Raw genomic sequence first — 21430 nt, 5'->3', positions numbered from 1 at the left:
ACGCGCTATCTCAGAGTTTGCAAAATATTTAAATGCAGTAGAAAAATGTGCTCTTTAAAATAAAACAGTTCCAATATCCTTAATAAAGTTTTTAGAAAACATAAAGTAGGTATTACAAAATGGTCTATATCCCTAATTAAATCTTAGTTAATGGGGGTGGGGATGAACAAAGTTTTTATTAAGATATTTTATCACAGTCGAAGTAGACACTAAGAATAGCAGTTCAGTTCAAGGCGACATCGAATTGCACAACTGAGTTTTTACAGTTTAGTACATTTTTAACAATTTTACCACTTATTTACACTTTAATTCACTCACGTTAGCAGTATGTGAACTATTGTGAACAGGAGAACTGCCACGCTCCATTCCGTTCGGCTAGAAACACTCTTAACTGTAACAAAAAGAAATTTATTATTAAAAAACTGAATTAGTGTACGCAAGTTAAAAGTTTACTTTTAAAAAATTGGATAAATTGCCGTCAAATATATAGATTTAAATGCGCGAGCTAATAGTTACAAATAAATAATAGTAGGAAGTTGAAATAAGAATATTGCGATACTATTTGACACCTGATATGAATAATATTGTAACTCTAATATATATATATATATATATATATATATATATATATATATATATATATATATATATATATATACATTTGGAATTTTATTTACGGAACATAGGATTTTTAATACAATTACTAAGGTTACCTGATTTGCAATTAACCAGTGTAAATTTCTATACATTGTCGCGATGTTTTATAACCAATTTATTTGTTCCACTGGATTGCCTCTCCTCTGCGGTTTGTAGTAGCGTATGTGGCACGCCGACAGTGTTGCTCGTGTCGTATCTAAGTGAATATCTTGTGATATATCCAAGTGAATCACATACTCAATTTTTTTGGATTTGTGGGAGAATGAAAATTCCAGTATTAAATTTCTCAAAAACAATTACGCCGATGAAACTTTCAGACGTAAACTAGAAATTCAAATGACCTGCACCATTGAGTTCTGTCCAAAATGAATAAAATTAATGGACAATTTGGAATACATTCGCCCATGTTTTATGGAACAAATTAGAGGACTTAAAATCGTCAATTGAACACCATCGCCAAGGTTATTTTGATGTAAAAACATCTCTATTGCTCACTGAAAACGAAAAAATTGACGCTACACTAAAGGAAATGCTTATGAAAGCAAACGACAAAACCTTTAATAAACTAACTCTCCATATGACTTTAAAAAACATAAATGAGGCTTTCTTACACATTGGACAGTTATTTAACCCATGTATAGCTGCTAGTTTTACTGTGAACCCGAGTGTACTCTCAGAAAGCTTTTCTAAAATTCCTTTTTTTAAAACAATGACACAATTGGAGTACATAGATGGATATACTCACTTTCATAGATTAATTCTTCAATCGATACGAAGGAACGAAAATCCCAACGTGAAGGATAATTTGCTTACTACACAGTGCAGTGTTCCGTCATTTGCTAAAGCAGCATTACAGACCATCTGGAGTCCAATGAACAGCGTAGACGCAGAACGATTATTCAGCAAATATAATTAGCTTTTAATTAATGTTTTTTGCTGTTTTACTCGTAGTTAAAAATAAATGCGAAATTTTGTAATTATATATATAATCAAAAACCCTTCTACCCTAAGGTGTTGGTTGTAAAGTCTCTTTTTAGGTTTCATATATAAACTTCCTCCAATTCTTCTTGTTGCTTGCCAATTTCTTCGCTTGCTCCTTGGTGACCCCTCTCCTGTCTAGGATGGCGGCAATTTCATTGTCCCAGGTCTTCATGGGTCTGCCCCTCGGTCTTTTCAAGGTTCTTCTCGCTTTCCACACTTGTTTCACTTGGCTTTTTTTATCCATCCTTACCATGTGGCCGTACCATCTCAGTTGGGCTTCTTCGATTTTCTTCTCTATTGATTGGACTTTAAGGCGTTCTCTTATTTAATCGTTCCGTATCCTGTCCATTCTGGTCACCCCTAGTACTCTTCTTAGATACTTCATTGAAATACTTTGCAGTTTATTTTTTAGTCTGGTGGTGAGCGTCCAGCTTTCACATCCAAATGTTAAGATAGGTACAAAAACTGTGTTGTAGATAGCTATCTTTGCTTTTTGGAATACTTTTTTTTCGATAGGAATGTGCTCTTAATTGCGTGGTATATCCGGGAAGCGTTTGCTATTCGATTGTTTATCTCTGCTTCTTGTGTACCCCTACTCTCTAGTTGCACTCCCAGGGTATTTAAAGGTTTCGACTTGTTCTAAAGTATAGTTATTAATTTTAATGTTTGTATGTTGGTCTGTTTTTCCACATACCATGACCTTGGTTTTACTTTCATTAATTCTCAGGTTACGTTTTTCGAGTTTATCTCTCCATATCTGGAGGTTTCTCTTAAGTGCGTCCTCGTTTCTTCCAAATACGACGAGGTCATCTGCAAATGCGCACTCCGCTATCTGTATCATTTCCAGGTTTCTATGTCTAACAAATATTCTCGATGTTTCTTCTCTAGTTTCCTTCTTTACGTCATCTAGTACAATATTGAACAGGATGGGGCCTTGTAATTATAAAAAAAGTAAATGCGAAATTCATTTTTTTGATTTGCGAAAATTCCGTATTCCTAAATAAAAATACAGACAAGCTCATCTAAAAAATAACTGAAATTATAGTTCACGTCCACAGAGGGAACCCAGAAGTCAAGCACAAATTTTGGAATTTACGAAAGTTCTGAGCGGAAAAAATTCTTCCTAAACATTGGGTTTTCAAAGATTTTTTGTTAAGAGTGATAAACTTGGTGTATACTGTTTCATGGTCAGAGATTCCTGCATTAATAATTGTAAAACATACATCAAGGGGTGAGAAATCTGAGACAATATAATCAATCTTGGTAGTTTAGTGACTTGATTCATGTACACCTGGTAATAAACTGATGATGGACTTTTTTAAGTCCGAAAACGTTGTGTGATATAGTCTGAAAGGGTGTTTTTAATCTCATACCTTATACAAAGGATTTTTAAATAAAACTTTCATTATTTTCACATTTACTTTTTTTGAGTTGCAGCAAATATAGAGACAAAAATAATAATGACACTCATAAAAAATAATAATATAAACATTATTATATATTGCTCTGTCTCTCGAAGTGAAATATTGATATAATAAACTAGATAAACATAAAACAACCTTAATGGCATTTGGTAAATATGCACCGTACCGATAAAATACATTGTAGTAAAAGGCAAACATTACACTCAAACAATTAACAAGTTAATGTAAGTATTAACTTGTGACTACCGTTGGAAAATTAAACCTTTGTTGTGAGTTAACCAAAAGTTTTCAAAGAGCACAGTAGCACTAATTAAAATTGCACAGTATTCGTAGCGTTGAGTCCGATAAAGTATTCCTTTGCGGTGCTTCACATGCTGCAAAAGCAATCGTATAGTTTGTGACAAAGCTTTTGCTTATTGATTATTTATTTCATTTTAATTTTAGTTAACACGTTCACGCCGCTACCAGGTACATGGGTCTGGTATGAACTTTACGTTCAACCGGCACTGAAATTTGGGGACCTTGCGCTAGCGCCGATAAAATGGATATTTATGAACTAAATATTATGATATAAGTACCTACGGAATCGTCATGATGTGCTTTATATTTTAGTTCTGTTGTAAGATACGAGATGCCAGCACCTGGTAACATCACACAAAGAAATTTTTTACTCTATGGGATTTACCGGAACTCCGTATCTGGTTATTTATAGTAAACATTGTACAAGTGTGTTGTTTTTTTTATTAAAATCCATAAAAATGTCATCTAGAGGCGAAAAAATGGTTAAGTTGGTGCTGAATAAGCACCAAAATGCTTGGATACAAACCGAAAGTGAATCTGATAGTGATCCATTTGAAAACTTGTCTGATGAAGATCCTGAATACACTCCTAGTAAAGATAGCGACAATTCTGATGGGAACGAACCCATATATTTGAACGAAGAAGTATCCAGTGATATAGAAACTGATAATTATGAATCAGAAAAAGAAATTGGTAAGAAGAAAAACGAATCTTATAATTTGATTCTCATTATCTTTATTTTTAGGCGATGCTGAGGAAGATGTATGGACTGACATTCAGGAAACAGATAAATTAGATTTTGATGAATATCCTACAGATTCTAAAATAAATATTCAATGTGAAAATATGAGCCCATTGGATATTTTTTGTCTATTTGTCACAGATGAAATTTTGGAATTAATTGTTCAAGAAACCAATAGATATGCAGAAAAAGAAACTGGTGTACACAGTATTAAACAAAAATCTAACAGTAAGTGAGTTCCGAATAATAAAGAAGAAATTAAAAAATTCTTTAGTATCGTGGTCTGCATGGGATTCGTGAAGGTCCCTAATATTCGATTATATTGGTCCAAAAATGACCTTTATAATAATAAGTTTATCTCCTCAGTTATGACTAGGGATAGATTTTTATTAATGCTACGGTATCTACATTTTCAAAATAACGACTGTATACTAGAAAGCAACGATAAATTATACAAAATAAGACATGTTTTAGAATTACTTAATGACAAATTCGTTAAAATCATGACTCCAGGAAGGAATGTAGTCATAGACGAAAGTATGGTACCATGGCGTGGTCGTTTGAGTATGCGGCAATATATAAAAAACAAACGCCATAAATATGGCGTTAAATTATATAAACTATGTACCGTCAGTGGTATTACTTATAAAGTAATGGTTTATTGTGGAAAAGAAAACAATATGATAAACAAAAGCCATTCTCATAAAGTTGTGCTGACCTTAATGAATAGCTTGTTAGATGCCCGACGAACTTTATATGCTAATAACTTTTATTCGGGCATTCCTCTTACAAAAGATCTATTAGATCGCCAAACTTTTTATTGTGGGACTCTTAGAAGCAATCGGAAAGGTATTCCAAAGGGAATAGTTTAAAAGAGACTAAAGAAAAATGAAAAAATTGGCATCAAAAATAAGGACAATATAAAGGTAATCCGTTGGCAAGACAAGAGATCGGTATTAATGTTATCCAGTTAACCTGAGCATACCGTAAACTTCTGCAATATGGGCAAGAAAAAGAGATTAAAACCAAGGGAGAAACCAGTGGAATATATTTTTAAATCGCAAGTTATCCAAGACTACAACAAAGCTAAAAAAGGTGTAGATTACAGTGACCAAATGACAGCTTATTATTCTTCTTTGGTGCTACAATAATCAACAGCTGGATTATCTATAATAAAACAAACATTGAAAAAAAGATACCAATGCTAACATTTCGTTAACAGTTAGCATTACAACTTTCAAATCAAAATGGGTGTATTTCTGAAACCAACTTATCAAAACGAAAACATTGTATGCAACGAGAAGAAGGTCCTGGTAGAAAACGTAGACGAAATTGTGTTGATTGTTACAAGAAGTTGAGACAGACTATGAAAAGTAAGGAGCTGACAAAAAGGTGACCAAAGTTCACTTTTTGTGAAAATTGCGAAAATAAACCGGCTTTCTGCTTAACTTGTTTTAATGATAGACATATCTAATTATTAATTACTATTTTAATTATTATATATTTTTGTACACTTTAATATTACGTCAAATAAAAATTGATCATTTTATTTATTGTTTAAAAGTAAAATATTTCAAATTGCCACATCAGTATCAGTATATTTTTTTATATACCGTAAATACTTTACCGGACATCGGAATCTGGTGCTATGTCTGCCAGAAATGGATTAGAATGTTTACTATGAGATGGCAGTGTTAGATTCAAGGTAATTTCAAATACAAAGTCACAGAAACCGTTTATTTATAGATATGTTTACCAAACCCGTAGGTCTGGTATTGTCCGAACAGTAGACAGTGTTACCAGATACGGGGATCTGGTAACGTCAGTAAATGTTACTGACAAATTTAATGCCGTCGTGAACGTGTTAATTTACTAATGTTTGTATTTTGAGAACGATTTCCGAAGTGGAAATTGAAACGTCAATAAAAGTACTTTAACTTTTAATTGTGGCTTATTCCCATTTACATAGTAATTACTTTAACATGCCACAAGAAAATAGCTTCAGAACAATATTCTGGGAACATGTAGTTTAATTGATAACTAGCTTCTAATCCTTGCTTAAAGGGTTTGACCGTTCTTGGCTTATTTTGTTTCTAGAGACAATTTACTAACTTCACAATAAATACTTTCGATTGATGTTATGCAAAAGGCTTCAGATATTATACGTAAAGAGAGATTGTGAAGACTGTCGAGTTTTTTTAGCAATGTCTTATAGTTTATTTTTATGAACGAGAGAGTAATTAGCATAATTTTAACTGGTAGCTCCGACCACTCCATGGGCGTGCTCAAGATTAATTGAAAAATTACTTTGAATAATTGTAAAAAATAAATGAATTATTTCAGTGTTATAAAGTGTTATGTGTATGTAAACAAAAGTGACCTCTTTTATCACACACTATATTAGAAATGACTGACCTACATTAAAAAGGGTTTTAAAAAATTCACATTTTTTTTAATTTTTAAAAATTACAAAAGAGAAAAAGAGTTTTTAAAACCATCTAAGATATGTTAAATAGATGAATAAAAATATTAATATAAAACTTACAGCTACTTGTTACAAATCCAAATCAGATTCAGAAGATGAACTTTCAGAACCAAGATTTATAATAACTGGCTCGATCATTTTATCAGTAATATTGTCCAGCTTCCACATTTTTTTCTCTTTTTAATAGTGTGATTTACTGCCTTTTCCCAGTTTTCAGGTTTTACATTATTTACGGCCTCCAAAAACAACTGTTTAACATCATGAATTTTAAAAGTGGTATTTTTTCTTGAAACTTTACTCTTTATCTGTGCCCATACCAGTTCAATCGGGTTTAATTCACAATGATATGGTGGGGATCTAAGTACTGTCATTCCACGATTTTTGGCAATTTCATCAATTTCGTATTTTTTAAATTTTTCTTTATGAAGGGCACACAACGAATAAAGTTCCTTTCTTATAGATCCGGGATGGTACGTAATATTTTTTGAACTCAGCCAATTCTGCAAGTCTTTTTTTAACCACTTGGTTGTGGGCAGTCCTTCTATAAGTCTGGAGTGATAACTTGCATTATCCATTACTATTACACAGTTCTTAGGAAGAAGATCTATCATCTGTTCGAACCATTCTTGAAAGACATCAGCGTTCATGTCTTCATGGTAGTCACTGGTACGAGTTGATTCAAAAGTTAATAAACCATCTTCAATAAAACCGTCTGAACTGCCAATGTGTACTATTATCAGCCTGCGTCCCTTTCCTGATGGTGGGTTTAAACCAGTAGATAAGTTATTTACAAAAGCGTGCCTTTGACTTGTAACAGTTTCATCCTGCCAAAATTTATTTGGTGTATGACCCTCGTTGATCCATGTTTCATCAAGATAAAATATTTTTCTTTTTTGGTTTCTCATTTCCTTTATGGTTCTTAGAAAATGTCTTCTCCATATGACAATATCGCATCTTTCTAATAAAATAGACTTTCTGGGATTCTTTTTCCAGCGGAAGGCTATTTCTTTTAAAAGTTTCCATAACGTACTTCGACTCATTTCTGGGTAATCCTTATCATCTCGAACTGAGACAATAACTTTATCCAATGTTGGAAATTCTTGTCTAAAGAAGAATTCATGCACTTTCCGTCGAAGTCCTTCTTTAAAATGATATTCTATTTGAAATATTGGTTTCCCTGGAGCATTACGTGGCATTTGAAAACTACCACATTTCTCTTCTTTAATAACTCTATAAATCGTAAATTTCCCAACACCAAGTGTACTGCTAACTAACTCAACGGTCTCATCAACACTTTCGCATAAACGTTTGTCTGTAAATGATTTACAACAATTAAATATTATTGTTTTTTCATTAACTGTTAGAGGACCAATTTTTCGGCGTTTACACGGCACTTCCAAATTTTCCATAACACTAGTATACACAATAAACTGCACCTTGCAACTGAAGTACCTACTTTTAGTGAACGGTTAAGAATTTTGAATACGCCACTTGGACCTTCCTATATACAAAATGGAAAAACCCACTATCACATTTTCTGTGGAATAAGTTTAGAAGGTAATTATCTAGTCAATTACTGTCGTAGATTCCTGGAATTAAAGAATTAAATGTTTGATTGTTGAAACCCTTACTTCGTGGAATGCACTCATTTCAGATAAAATAAAATGTTTTATTTTATCTAAAGAATTAAACTTTATTTTGCAAATAGATAAAATAAAACGTTTTATTTTATCTAAAGAATTAAACTTTATTTTGCAAATAGGTAGGTACTTATTAAACTTTTATTGGTTATAGATAACCAATAAAATAAACATCTTACATTTCTTGCAAATTCATTAGTACCTGTTAACCTCCATCACTCCGACACTGGCAACCTTATTTAGGGATTAGTAACCCTCACAACTATTGTATTCTATTCTGCTCCAACCTTTATACCTGGTGGTCATACTCAATTTAAAATTGTTTTCCTATATACTTCTGTAAACTTGTTGACAAATATCTGTTTTTCATTGAGTCACCCGTATCAACAGTTTAGGGATTTGCATACATAATTTATTGTTTTATTACTCTCTCATACATAAAAATACACTATAGTGGCTGTAGAATACACAGTAAAGTTGGTTATTTTGGCTATCTGATTTAATATTGCTATTGCTTTTTCTCATATGAAAACGTGAAAACTTTCCAAGATATGTTTGGCTGTTACCTATTTGTTTACGTAATACCTATTATATTCGAATACAAAATAATTTCTTCTCTCAAATATTTTATCTCTATCCGTAATATCAATTATATAGTTCGATATAAATGCCAAAGTTAATATCGAACTTGTGAATTACTAAATATAATCCTAGAGAGTAGAAATAAAATCAGAATTAGCCACTGGTATTTGAAATGTGTCAGGTTAAAATAAATTTTGTGGCAAAATCGTACAAACACAATCGTCGAAATATTTGGGTCAGAGTATAAATTGAAATGGAGCTACTCAAACGTTATTTTATATGAATGAAATAATACTGCCATAATTAAATTTTCCTTTTTAGTTTTAAATGTTTAAATTGAATGCAGGTGAATATAATACAAAGCGAATCTGAGAATATCGCAAAATAAAATATAGAAGTGGATACCCACGCAAATATCCACAATTGATATATGAAAATGTACCATTTTATAACAAATATTTATTTAGAATGTATTGTTTAATAATATTAGGATAAATATATTTATAAATCGCTAAAATATGTGAGAGGGCTGCATATTGATCAAGGGCGTAGGAAATTTCGACACTAAGCAGGTAGCGACTAAAATTTAATGGCAATTTTCGACACCAGCCCCAATTCCCGTTTTTATCTTACAGGTATATTCGACACCAAATAAATATAGCTGCGACATAAATAAAATACCATAATTAATTAATTTATTTATTTTAATAAAAGTAATGTGCATTTTATTTCTTTATAACTGTAATAATATGTAAATATAATACAACTAGTACCTAATTTTTGTACATTTTACCGTTAATATACTTGTATACAATGATTTATTTGCTATTATAGGAATGATAAGATACAGCTTTTATAAAATCTAACCTACGTACTTGTTGGGATCGTAGTTTATCCATCATTTTCTCCAAAAATGCCAATTTAGCCTTAACAGTAGTATCTTTGATTTTTGCTGGTATATGTAAACTATTTATTTTGACATAAGTGTCTACTTGAAATTCTTTTAACTTTTCAATAAAAATAAAAATAGAAGGATGTGTTGAATAAAAAGAAGAATTAAATCTCGAATGAAAGGATTCACAGGCATTTGTGGTCCTCGCAATAGACGGATTATGATTAGACCATATGTGTGGTGGAAATAGAGCGCTATCGAAAATGTAATTTTCCTGTAAATAATCTGCATATATATCAAGTGTTGCGTTTATAGGTTTATATGACATTAAATCATAAAGAAAGCATTCTTCAACTTCTGCTGGATTTAAATAAGTTAAACCAAACGTATGCCTTAACTATTTTCCAATTTCTGAATTTGTATCCTTATATTCTTGTACCAAACCCAAAGATTGAATTTTTTTAAACCAGTTTTGGTGTAAGTGAAAACGGCATCCACTAATTTTTGCATTGGGCTACATATACAATAAAGCACAGTGAACTGCTTTTTCAAAGTCCACAAATATTTCAGTTGGCTCTAATGATAATTGAAATGTTTCAAAAATCTTAGACCTTAATAAAGAAAATAAATTTTTGTATGTCATTGATAATTTGTCCTTTAACAAACAGTATGCTAAAGGAACATAATGTCCATTTTCCAAGCCATGTATAGTAAATAATTGTAGAAAAATTGTAGAAAAATATACAAAGTTTTTAATTTACACAACAAACGAATATTTGTCTCGCATGAAAATACAATTACATTTAATTCAGGATGATTTAAAAACAAAAAACTTTCATTGCGACAGGTTTTAGAAGAATAATTACTAACCGCGTTATGGACTTCTGATATGCTTCTTGGTAACGGACCTGGTAACAGTTTACGACGACAGTTGTAAATGTTCTTTCTTATGCTAGCTATGTCAGGAACCGTCAGCAAATTGGCATCACACTCAGCAACAGCAGTTCTTGTAATTTTGGCAGGCTTTTCCGATATGTCCTCTTGGGCTTTTCTTTTACATGCATTGGTTACCATCTTTACTTCAAGCTTTTTTGGATCGGCTTCATGATTATGTACCAAATCACTTCTTGTGATGGTGAGGTCCTTACAGCCTATTGTAAACACTTTTTCGGAACACTTAGTGTTTCTTTGGATGCAGCGCCAAAATATCTCGCCGCTTTTTAACACTTTCTGTTTCGAGAACGAATGATGCTCCACCACTAATAAATCTCGACCACGGGAACTTTTTATCAAACTCATTTTTTAAATATCCGTATACGTGCACAAGTCAACGTCAAACAAGAAATAAATTACAACTGAAATAATTTAGTCACAAGTACACAAGTGCCACGCCCCCCGCCGTGACAATAAATATTGGGAAAACCCGCTTGTCCTGCTTGGGTGCAAATGTCCATCGCCGCTAATTACCTACCTACCTGCTTTACGCCGCGGTGTCGAAATTTCCTATAATAAAATTTGACCCTTCGATTAGCCCAGGTACAAAGACAATTTGGTGTCGAAAGTTCGCCCGCCGTTGATCAATACCATACATTAGATAATATTATATTGGAAATAGCCGTCCGCACTTGGTGATGTATATGGCTCCAATGAGTTTACTACTCATTTCACTTTGTCCTGATGTCTTTTACCACACGTCATCTTTTTCTAGATCCATAAGTTAGTTGATGTCTATGTCTAGTGGTACTAGTTTAGTTTCAGACTCAGCAAAGTGAAACTTTTCATTGCAACTACTATTCTGCGGAATATTCGCATTTTTGCTATTTCCAATCTTGGTTTTACGGTCGTCTGCAGTAGAGCCTTAGCAGTATTCGACGTAGGCTATCAAAGCATCGTTTTATACATTTTTCACTTCTATTAATACAATGAAAATATTATTTTTAAAGGATTATTATTTTAAACCTTTTTTAACAGTAAATTTGTTTTATGTTTCTTCATCCAAAGTTACTACATTGTCTTTACAAAACTAATATTATGCCTTAATTTTCTTTCACTCGCAGCAATATTTGCAAATACCTTAAACACTTAGACGTTTTATTTCTGTACCTATATACTTTTTGAACGTATAATACAAAGCAAAACTCTGAGATAGCGCGTTCAAATGAATTTTCTTGTATCTATAGGTAAGGCCAATTTTTCAAAAATATTTTATATTTTACCCTTTAACATTTTAAATACTTATTTTAAATCAATAAGCTCATAATCTGGTTTCGCAAACCGATTTAGAGAGAAAACCGTTTAGTATATTGAGTGAAGTTATTAACGTAAGTTAACAAGGATAAACAAGTTGGTAATTTGTAAACAGAAACGAGATAATTGATTTTGTATAATTATATTAGGGTCAGGTATACCTGGATGATATCGACCATACCTTCATTTTACAAGATATTATAATTTCTCTATGTAATTAACTCTGGTATATTGTTATAATTAAAGGGAGGATTATGTTTATGTATGAAATATGTATGTACATGTAAAATTTTTTTATAATATATGTAAACATTCGTCCAAAATATGTAATAACCCGGTATCTGGTTTTGATGCTCTCAGGCAACATCGTCGTTATAAGCTCTTAAATCAATTTCTACTTTATATAGCTGTTATGTGACAATGATAATTGTAAGCAACAAGTCGTGTTAGTTATATAAAACTGGTGGCGACATCTAACATTCAATAGAGATATTTGAAAAAAATAATTTTACTAGAGAGGATACCAGTAGAGACCTACGTGTAAGTGGGTGTGTCATAATTTTTATTATCAACCGTTTGTTAGGAGTACTATGAGGTTGAATTTTTATTTGGTATATAAACAAAGGTTGTTTTAGTGTAATTATCTGCTATTTTTTGCTGTATACGGTAAGTAATGATATTATTTTGTTGAACAAACATTATGTGGCTCTGAAGCAACATTGTCAGTTTAGTAATTTTTTACTATCCACTGTCAGTTTTCCAGTTTGGAGACTATTTGATTACTTGAAGGAAAAGTATACTATCCTTAGCTTGGGCACTATTCGCTCAAATAGAATAGCAGGTTGCAACTTGGATACTGATAAGGTTTTGCTAAAACGTGGCAGGGGTTCCTATGTTTATAAATCCGATGAACAAAAGAATATTATAGTTGTCAAATGGGCAGATAACAAATGTGTACTTCTTGCTAGCACTGGTTGTGGGATTGAGCCAGTCAATCATGTACAAAGGTATTCTAAAGAACATAAAAGAAAAATAAACGTGCCATGCCCAAATCTAATCACTCAATACAATAAACACATGGGTGGAGTGGATAAAGCTAACTCTTTATTGGGTCTTTACAGAAGTCCGAGTCGTAGTAAAAGATGGTACTTTCCAATAGTTACCTGGCTCTTAGATGTCTGTATTATAAATGCTTGGATATTATATCAAAATGACAGTAAAGCCAATAATATAAATTTTATGCCTCTCAAGAAGTTTAGATGGAACTAGCTAGGTCTTTGGTCCAACACTGGAAAGAACAAAGTAAAGCGAGGCCGTCCATCAAGTATAGAAAATACAGATAACATTATTCGCCACCCTCTTGTTGTAAGACCTGATGATGCTACCAGAACAGATGCGTTAGGTCACTGACCACTTTATACCGCTAAAGGAGATGTAGATTTTGTAAAACTGGCTATACAACTGTGCAGTGTAAAAAATGTAACATGCGGCTTTGTTTTACATCGAACAAAAATTGCTTTTTATCATTCCAGCGTTAGAATTAGGCCTATATTTATAATTTTTTAGTCTTAGGTACTTTTAATTTTTTTATTAAATCAATAAAATGTCCTTTAGTTAAACAGTTTTTTATTTATGATTAACAAAATTTTGAGATCTTTATTAGTGAAGTTATCAGTATCAAATAGTGTTTCTTGACTGGCAATGTTGCTTGTAGGCAACGGATTCAAAAACCACTTTCCCCTATCTCCTTCCGGTTTTTTTGTACCACAGTGTGTTTTTGAGAGTTATATACGATTATATACACAATAAAATAATTTTGCGACATCTATTTTTGGTGTTGCCAGATACCGGTATAAATAAATTAAAGCAATAATTATAAAAAAGAACTGAAGTCCATGAAAGCAATACTGTCTGCTTGAAGTTTAGGTGGGTGTGCGATCGACGACAGCGTTTGTCATCGGCCACGATTCGTTCCGGAGCTGTCAGTCTATTAAAATTATAAAAAAAAATAAATAATAGTTCATTTTATGATTATTCTCGTTGATGTCAGGCCCCATATTTAAGTCGGTCAACTCAATTTGCGGAGATTAAGAATTGTTAAGAGATCATGTATATAGTACCTACTCTCCGTTCATAAATTATTGAGAGCACGAAATGTACCTCAAACTCATAAAACGGTCGTAAACCATAGGCGTTCCTGATGGTGTTATTCATTAAATAATAATATAATATTTTTTAATACTGTTATATATATAAAATATTAATAATATTTTAATACTAATATATTTAGCAAAAAAACAATTAAAACTTTCACGGCTAATGTTATGTAATTATATTATATTAATAAAAATAAGAATTTAACCATTAACAATTTTGTAAATAAGAATACCTTATCTCTTTGGATATTTCAATACTAATCTTCGCGTTTAATCACTTTACCAGAAAACCTGAATTCATATCCGAAGGTACTATTCATTGCAAGATAATTAGGATGGAATTCCCCAGATTTTTAATAATATAATGGGTATGCTTGGCCACGACTCTGAGATAGCGCGTAGTTTATATTCGAAACTTAACTTAAAAGGGTGAAGTTATTACGAACGAAAACAATTTTTTTGTTTAGTACGTTTTTGATCGCATGTAATTTACGGCTCGTCGGTGTGTCCGCGTCTACGGCAGTAATTAACGTCTCGAATATTTCTTTTGCGAATTTAATGCAGTGCGTGAGTGATTTTTTATTCCATATACCTACGAACAATTACGTACCTTTCGCTCGTGCTCGTTTTGTTGGATTGTTTGTGATGGCTTCATCATCAACATCATCAAGTTTTACACCGGTACTGTTGCGTACAGTCAGTAAGTCTGTCTATTCACCAAGAGAGAAGACTATTGTCCTGAATGTTCACGATGCTCTGGATTTTCAGAATCCCACAAACACTGTTCGCAACATAGTCGAAAGTTGTGCCAACATGACTGGCGTAGGAGAGTCAACTATATATAGGTTCTTATCAGAAAGAAAAAATCACGGTATAGCTAACCCAAACACAAACGAACACTTAAAGAGAGGGAAAAAGCCTATTGAAATTGATGAATTTGCCAAAAATGGTATTCGAAGGAAAATTCATGGATTTTTTTTCAAAAAAGAAATACCAAACCTAAACAAAATTTTACAAGAAGTTAGGGACGACCCGGATTTGCCTCATATCGGACGAACTAAATTGTGGCAAGTTTTAAAAGAATTAAATTTCCGGTGGGAGAAATCAGACCGAAAATCACTTTTGATTGACCGGGAGGAGATAATATGTTGGAGGAGAAATTATCTAAGATCCATACGAAAATTCCGGGCTGAAGGAAGGCCCATCTTCTACCAGGATGAAACGTGGGTAAACTTAGGTCATACTAAAAAATTTGGTCAGATAAAAATATATTAAGTTCCAGGCAAGCCTTTATGGAAGGTTGGTCTACTGGTATCTCTCCACCTTCTGGTAAAGGCAGTAGATTAATAATTTCTCACATCGGCAGTGAAAAAGGATTTGTTAAGCATGGTTTGTTGGAATTTCACTCCAAAAGCACAAAAAACTATCACGAGGAGATGACAGCTGATGTTTTCGAAGAGTATTTTGAGCAGATGATTGAACACATACCACCAAATTCAATTATAGTATTAGATAATGCACCTTATCATTCACGACTAGTACAAAGACTTACAACGACTGCGTGGAAGAAACAGGATATTCTTAACTGGCTGCGGAATAAGTATCTGCCTTACGAAGATGGAATGGTAAAAGCAGAACTTCTAAAAATTGCCCGGCAACACAAATCTAAGTTCAAGGAATACGTAGTTGACAAAATGGCGGAAAGGCAAAACATTACAGTCCTTAGACTTCCACCCTACCACTGCGAAATAAATCTAATTGAACTCATTTGGGCACAAATGAAAAGTTATGTGGCTAGAAAAAATACGTTATATAAAATACAAGCTGTACGTGAATTGTTATACGAGTCTTTACAACATATTACAGAACAAAACTGGAAAGATGCAGTAAGGCATGTAATAGAAGAAGAACAAAAAATGTGGGATCTTGATAACATAATTGATGCGACCGTAGAGACACAACCGCTAATTATTAACCCTCAAGATGACTCGGATTCCGAAGTTGATCCTATTTATTTTGAATTTGAATAGTTTTCTAATCGTAATTATATAAGGTAAGTAATAATAGTTGTAATCGTAAGGTATTAAAGGGGAAAGGCGCAAAATGTCGCCTGTCAAAATGTTCAATGTGTTTTAAATGTATCCATTTTTTTTTCAAATCCTGAGAAAACTAAACAGCATTTTTGAAAAATTTAAGGGCAGAATGAAACATTTATTAGAATAAATAAAAAGTTTCTTTTGCATGCAATATTTTCAATTAAAAATTATACTATATTTTCTCTTTTATTTTCACCCCTGTTACATAACATATTAAAATAAACATTGTAGAAGTTTTCAGGGACTTTCTGCCCTGAGTAATAATGTAATCTTTCATTCTGCGTTTAAATTTTTCAAAAATATTTATTAGTTTTCTCCGGATTCGAAAATAATGGATACATTTAAAACACATTGGAAATTATGCCAGGCGACATTTAGCGCCTTTTTCCTTAATTAAATAAATGTATATTTTACAAATGGCAAAAAACTTTTTATTTTTGAATAAAATAAAGAAGTTTTATTAAAAAATACAATTTACATAAGTACAATTTAAAAAATATATTACTTTAGTTCAAATAAATGTTTCAATCATATACTCTACGGCACTGGTCGTTCATCTCTAACCATTCAAAATACCCCCGTAATAGGATTACAAGGTATTGTATTCCTTCAGATATAAGGTGGGTTAGTCGAAAACGTCTTAAACCGTCAGTTTTAGGTTGGTTTTTACTATTATATCGTATTACCTATCCTCTCTGTATTTCAGTTTTCTAATTAGGGTTAAACTTGTAGTGAGCTATCAACAAATTGTGAATCGGCTATAGAAATAAACAGACAGGCCCTGCATAATTACATCTTAATAGTTTTAGGGTTTTCCATTGCAGAGTAAAGTGACGAAAATATGTAAATAAATGTATTTACTACTTACATATGCATTTTTTTCAAAAAAATTTAAATATGTATATACATGTAAAAATATGTTACTTGCATATAATCCGCGGCCTAGTTATAATACTATATTTAATACTGTAAATGTAAGGATTATTAGAGTCCAAAAGAAAGGTTTAAAAGAAGTGCTTAAAAAGCATATAATTTTTAAAAAAGCTCAAAATAAAATCTATCACTTACCAACTCCTTGGCTTTACAACCTTTCGTAGGTTTTGGCCGACTTGACACCATGCCAGGTCTTGCCCAAAATTAAAAGTAATAAGATTTCAAGAAGACGAAAAAGCCACTACCATTTTATCCGAAATTTTAGGCATACTGCAAAATTTTCAACAAAAAACTCGAAATGAAAATAGATGTTTTAATTGAGGAAAAATGAAACATTTGCAAAACAATTTCACCGATCCCAAGGAAGAATCAAAGAATAAGGTCAGAAGGTCATAATCGCCTAAATCGACATCTTTTTTTTTTTCGTCTTTATAGAGGGGGGTCTGGAATCTTCAAAAGACATCTCAGTCCAGGAGGCCGCCTGACTGAACGTCAGTTGCAGGATTTGTTCTTCGTACTCCTGGCGGTAGTTCCCAAGGTACTTTAAAATGCCTTTTCGTCGCTCAGTATACTATGTCATTCAGCGATCCGGAATGCACGCTGTAATGCTGGCATCACTTCCGAAGCACTACTTTTATTCATCCACAGACCATCAGCAAGAAGGCTCTCTGTCTAGTTTTAGTTAGCGCGTGAAAGACCCTCATCGATCCTAGTACGGCATCAATCCCAGACGGGTATTTCTGCCTTCCACACAGTCTGACTCACTTTTCTACCTTTTTTAACTTACTTACTTAACTTAACTTACCCGCATATTTTCCTCTTACCTTGGGCATTGGTCCAGCTGTTACTTGTGGCCACAGTCGACCCAATCCCTTATGTTCGAGATCATTTTCAAGGTTTCAATTGACCTTTTCGTTTCCTCTCTTTTCTCGGTCATAGTAAGGTTGAGTCTCTTCCATTATAGAGCTCTTTTCTTTCCACCACCAAAAAATGTAACTGAACACATCCAGTAATGGTCCACAAGGCTCCCGAAGACACAATTCTGTAGGCGCATGCCACTCGCAACAGAAGTATCATAAGCCTCCTATAGGTCGTTCTCTCTACCGCCCTGCTCCAGACTTGTACCGAGTAGAGGACGGTCGACTACACAACACCGTGTAAGGCACTCCTACTTTCGTATTTGGGTCCCCCAATGTTGGGCATCAGCCTCTCCAACGTAGCCGCACTATTCTCAGCTTTCCGGACCACCTCCCGCACGTGCTTTCCCATTTTTCATTTTGGTGCAACGTCACTCCTAGATACTTTACGCATTTCTTGGGTGTTAAACATGCCCCCCAAAATTTTAGTTCCACACTTTGCCTGTTCTTTTCCCCTTCAGAATAATGGCTTCGGTTTTCTCTGCCGCAAGTTTCAGTCAGTGCTGCGTCATACATTTCTTTACGATGCCGTCTGCGTTTCGAATTCAAAATCTGGCTCATGCTGGGCCACTACCAGTACAGCGAGGTCATCCGCGAATGCCTAAATCGATATTTAGAACCTTCACATAGTCCTACTAAAAATTCTAGTATAGATAGGTCTGTAAGAAATCGATCTCCCACAAATGACCATAGATATACAAACAATAGCCAGGAAAATGAATAAAAGTCGACACTAAGAGGCAGACATCAGCTGTATCTAATAAGATCCCCCCAATACGCACTTAATCTTTACACAAAAATTTACAGAATTTATTACTTAAGGGCTACGTCGATTATAAAAATGGTAAAGTTCCCGACTTTTATTAATGTTTAAATAAGTTGTTAAAAATCTATGAATACCTAAATCACGAAAGAAAAGATTTGCTAAAATTGTGTTGATGTCTTACCTAGCAAAAGTGCCTCCCTTAACGGCAAGGTCTGAGTTTGAACCACACTCTCCCTGTCTGTTTGATAAAGCATCGGCGTCATCGAAGCTACACATTTAACTCTCATCGATCCACCACGGAAATGGTGATTACCTAACCTAAATTTTAGGCCTAATACTGATGATACTAGGCCGTGTTGATGATATTCTTCTGGATATGGTATCAGGGCATCCTGCTTTGAAATCTGTAACAATTCAAATAACTGTTAAACAAATTACAAAGATGTGCATTATTTAGATGTGATGACAGTGAAATTTTTAAGAAACATTTTAATCTATATATAAAAAATATTACCATCCAGGGAAAAGTAGAAGGCAAAAGAAATAGAGGTAGATCTCCCACACGATACATGGACCATATTGTTGCTACCTTTGGCGCTCCATTGTCAGAATGTGCTAGAATGGCAGAAGATAGAAAAACGTGGAGGAACATTGGGAAATTTAGCTAATAGGTTCATGATATCACGATACCTGCATCAGGTTAACGACTAAGAAGAAGAAGAAGAATAAAAAATATTAAATATTTAAAGTTTATGTAGACTTAGCTATATAAACATAATTAACTGCTAAACCTATATTTGTATGTCCTATTTCGATTTTTATAAAGAACTTAATATTTTAAATTATAAATAAATTTTTTCGATTTTTCCAGCGGTAAAACGTCTTTTCCGTGGAGATTACTAGAATAAGATGCTTTTTATATAATTAACGGTACCGAATAGTTACCGCTGCGCTACTGACAGCGTGGATAAATATGTAAGTAAGGCTCTCGGATCGAATCGGTATGAAAATAAGGATTTGCGCTGGATCTTCGTAACTGGCTCCCACTGTATCAATATGTTTTGTTCTGCTATGACAGTGTTGTTCCTGTATTATCTTAATGGCAGATAGATTGATAGACTATCAAAGATTTTGACAGATGAGACATCAATAAGATAGACCATTTGGAAGGAGGGTTTAAAATAAGAAGTCACAATTTTTTACGAGTTTACAACCTTATCTTATTTCCAGTTTGATTTGCTACCCAACGCGGTCTTTATCAAACGAAGCATTTAGCATTTAGCTGTAATAATGGCAATTCCACACACACCGACTGGTCAATGGAAGTGGCAAATTTTATTGAGCTCATGAAAATCGTAAAAAATGCCAAAAATTCGGCAAAGTTTAATAACTTTCAAAATAGGCGGTAGCTTTAAGCATTGTTTCTGAGAAAACGGTTCCTTTTACACAAAAACTGCTATTAAATTATCTCAGCTATATTTCTCAATTAAAATATGTTTGTCTACAGCTTACACATACTTGGTAAAGAACTTTTTTGTATCTTTTTTGGGTTCATACAATTGACATTTTCAGTAAAATTCTGTCTATTCGTCTCGTCTTTAAAAATCTAATCTCTTACGACTGGACTGGACTATAAATAAAAGAAGTCCAATAGATAATCATTTTTTAGTGTTACATGTACCAATAATCTACGTCCGAATGTAAAAAAAAATTCCTTTGACACAATTTTTATTTTTGCCACCTTAAACACTAATATAATTTCTACACAATTTTATTTTCTATTATTTAAAAATATTAGCTATTACCTGCTGTTCGTTGATATACCAATGTAATATGGAAGCTGGATGACTTCTTCCTGACGTACAGTTAAGATTAATTTCATCTCCTATTTGATATTCCTGCTCCACCCCTGTGATTACTGGATTCTCAGTAGGAAGGGCTGAAACAACACAAATGCCAATGAAAAATAATTTCTATTCAATATAATCCTAAATAATAAACAAAAATTTAATAATAAAATTAATATGTATGTTAATTTATTTCGAATATTTGTGTATCCTTGTGTTTGTGTGTCTTTTCGTGGTTCCCACATATACCTACCATTCCACATGTGCATGGAATTCGGTGTACTCCGGTCGCGTTCCTCCTTCACCGATCTTAAACAGTCCTTGATTTTCTTAGTAGGCTTTAAAATGGTCTTCACATTGGCTTTTTCAAGTATTCCCCCAATTCTCTCCGTTACCTCTGATATATAGGGCAAGAACACTTTGCCTATACATTCTGTTTCTTCGTCCTTTCTTCTAGAGACGTTGTTCATCGGTTTATGTATTTGTCTTCTGGTATAACCATTAGAGGTGAGCGCTTTTTCAATATGAAGAAGTTCATTTTGTAGATGCAGTGGTCTACAAATTCTCCTCGCACTCTCCGCCAGAGTTTTGATAATACCTTGTTTTTGGCCTGGATGATGATTTGAGTTCCTGTTTAGATATCTGTCCATTTGTGTAGGTTTTCGATACACTTTGTGTCCTAAGTAACCTTCCTTTCGATTTACTAAACATCAAGGAACGCTCGTTGTTGATCTTTCTCTTCATGATCATTAGCAACGGCCGGAG

At 33.2% G+C, this 21430-nt stretch overlaps 1 protein-coding gene across 1 annotated transcript; it reads right to left on the bottom strand.

Annotated features, from left to right (window-relative positions):
- Window positions 1-318: 318 nt before the first annotated feature.
- On the bottom strand, window positions 319-21135 carry LOC140431886 (uncharacterized; the record flags this gene model as incomplete). The annotated part of the gene is made up of 4 exons (XM_072519758.1): window positions 20919-21135; window positions 20624-20757; window positions 19000-19222; window positions 319-391 (listed from the first exon to the last, which is right to left on the bottom strand). Coding segments are annotated over exons 1-4 (647 nt in total), but the record flags the coding sequence as incomplete, so codon positions are not given.
- Window positions 21136-21430: the final 295 nt, after the last annotated feature.

Source organism: Diabrotica undecimpunctata, unplaced genomic scaffold (genome assembly GCF_040954645.1).
Source record: "Diabrotica undecimpunctata isolate CICGRU unplaced genomic scaffold, icDiaUnde3 ctg00001244.1, whole genome shotgun sequence".
In the NCBI taxonomy this organism is placed as follows: domain Eukaryota; kingdom Metazoa; phylum Arthropoda; class Insecta; order Coleoptera; family Chrysomelidae; genus Diabrotica; species Diabrotica undecimpunctata.
Note: the sequence above shows the minus strand (reverse complement) of the source record. Positions and strands in the feature narration are given on the sequence as shown.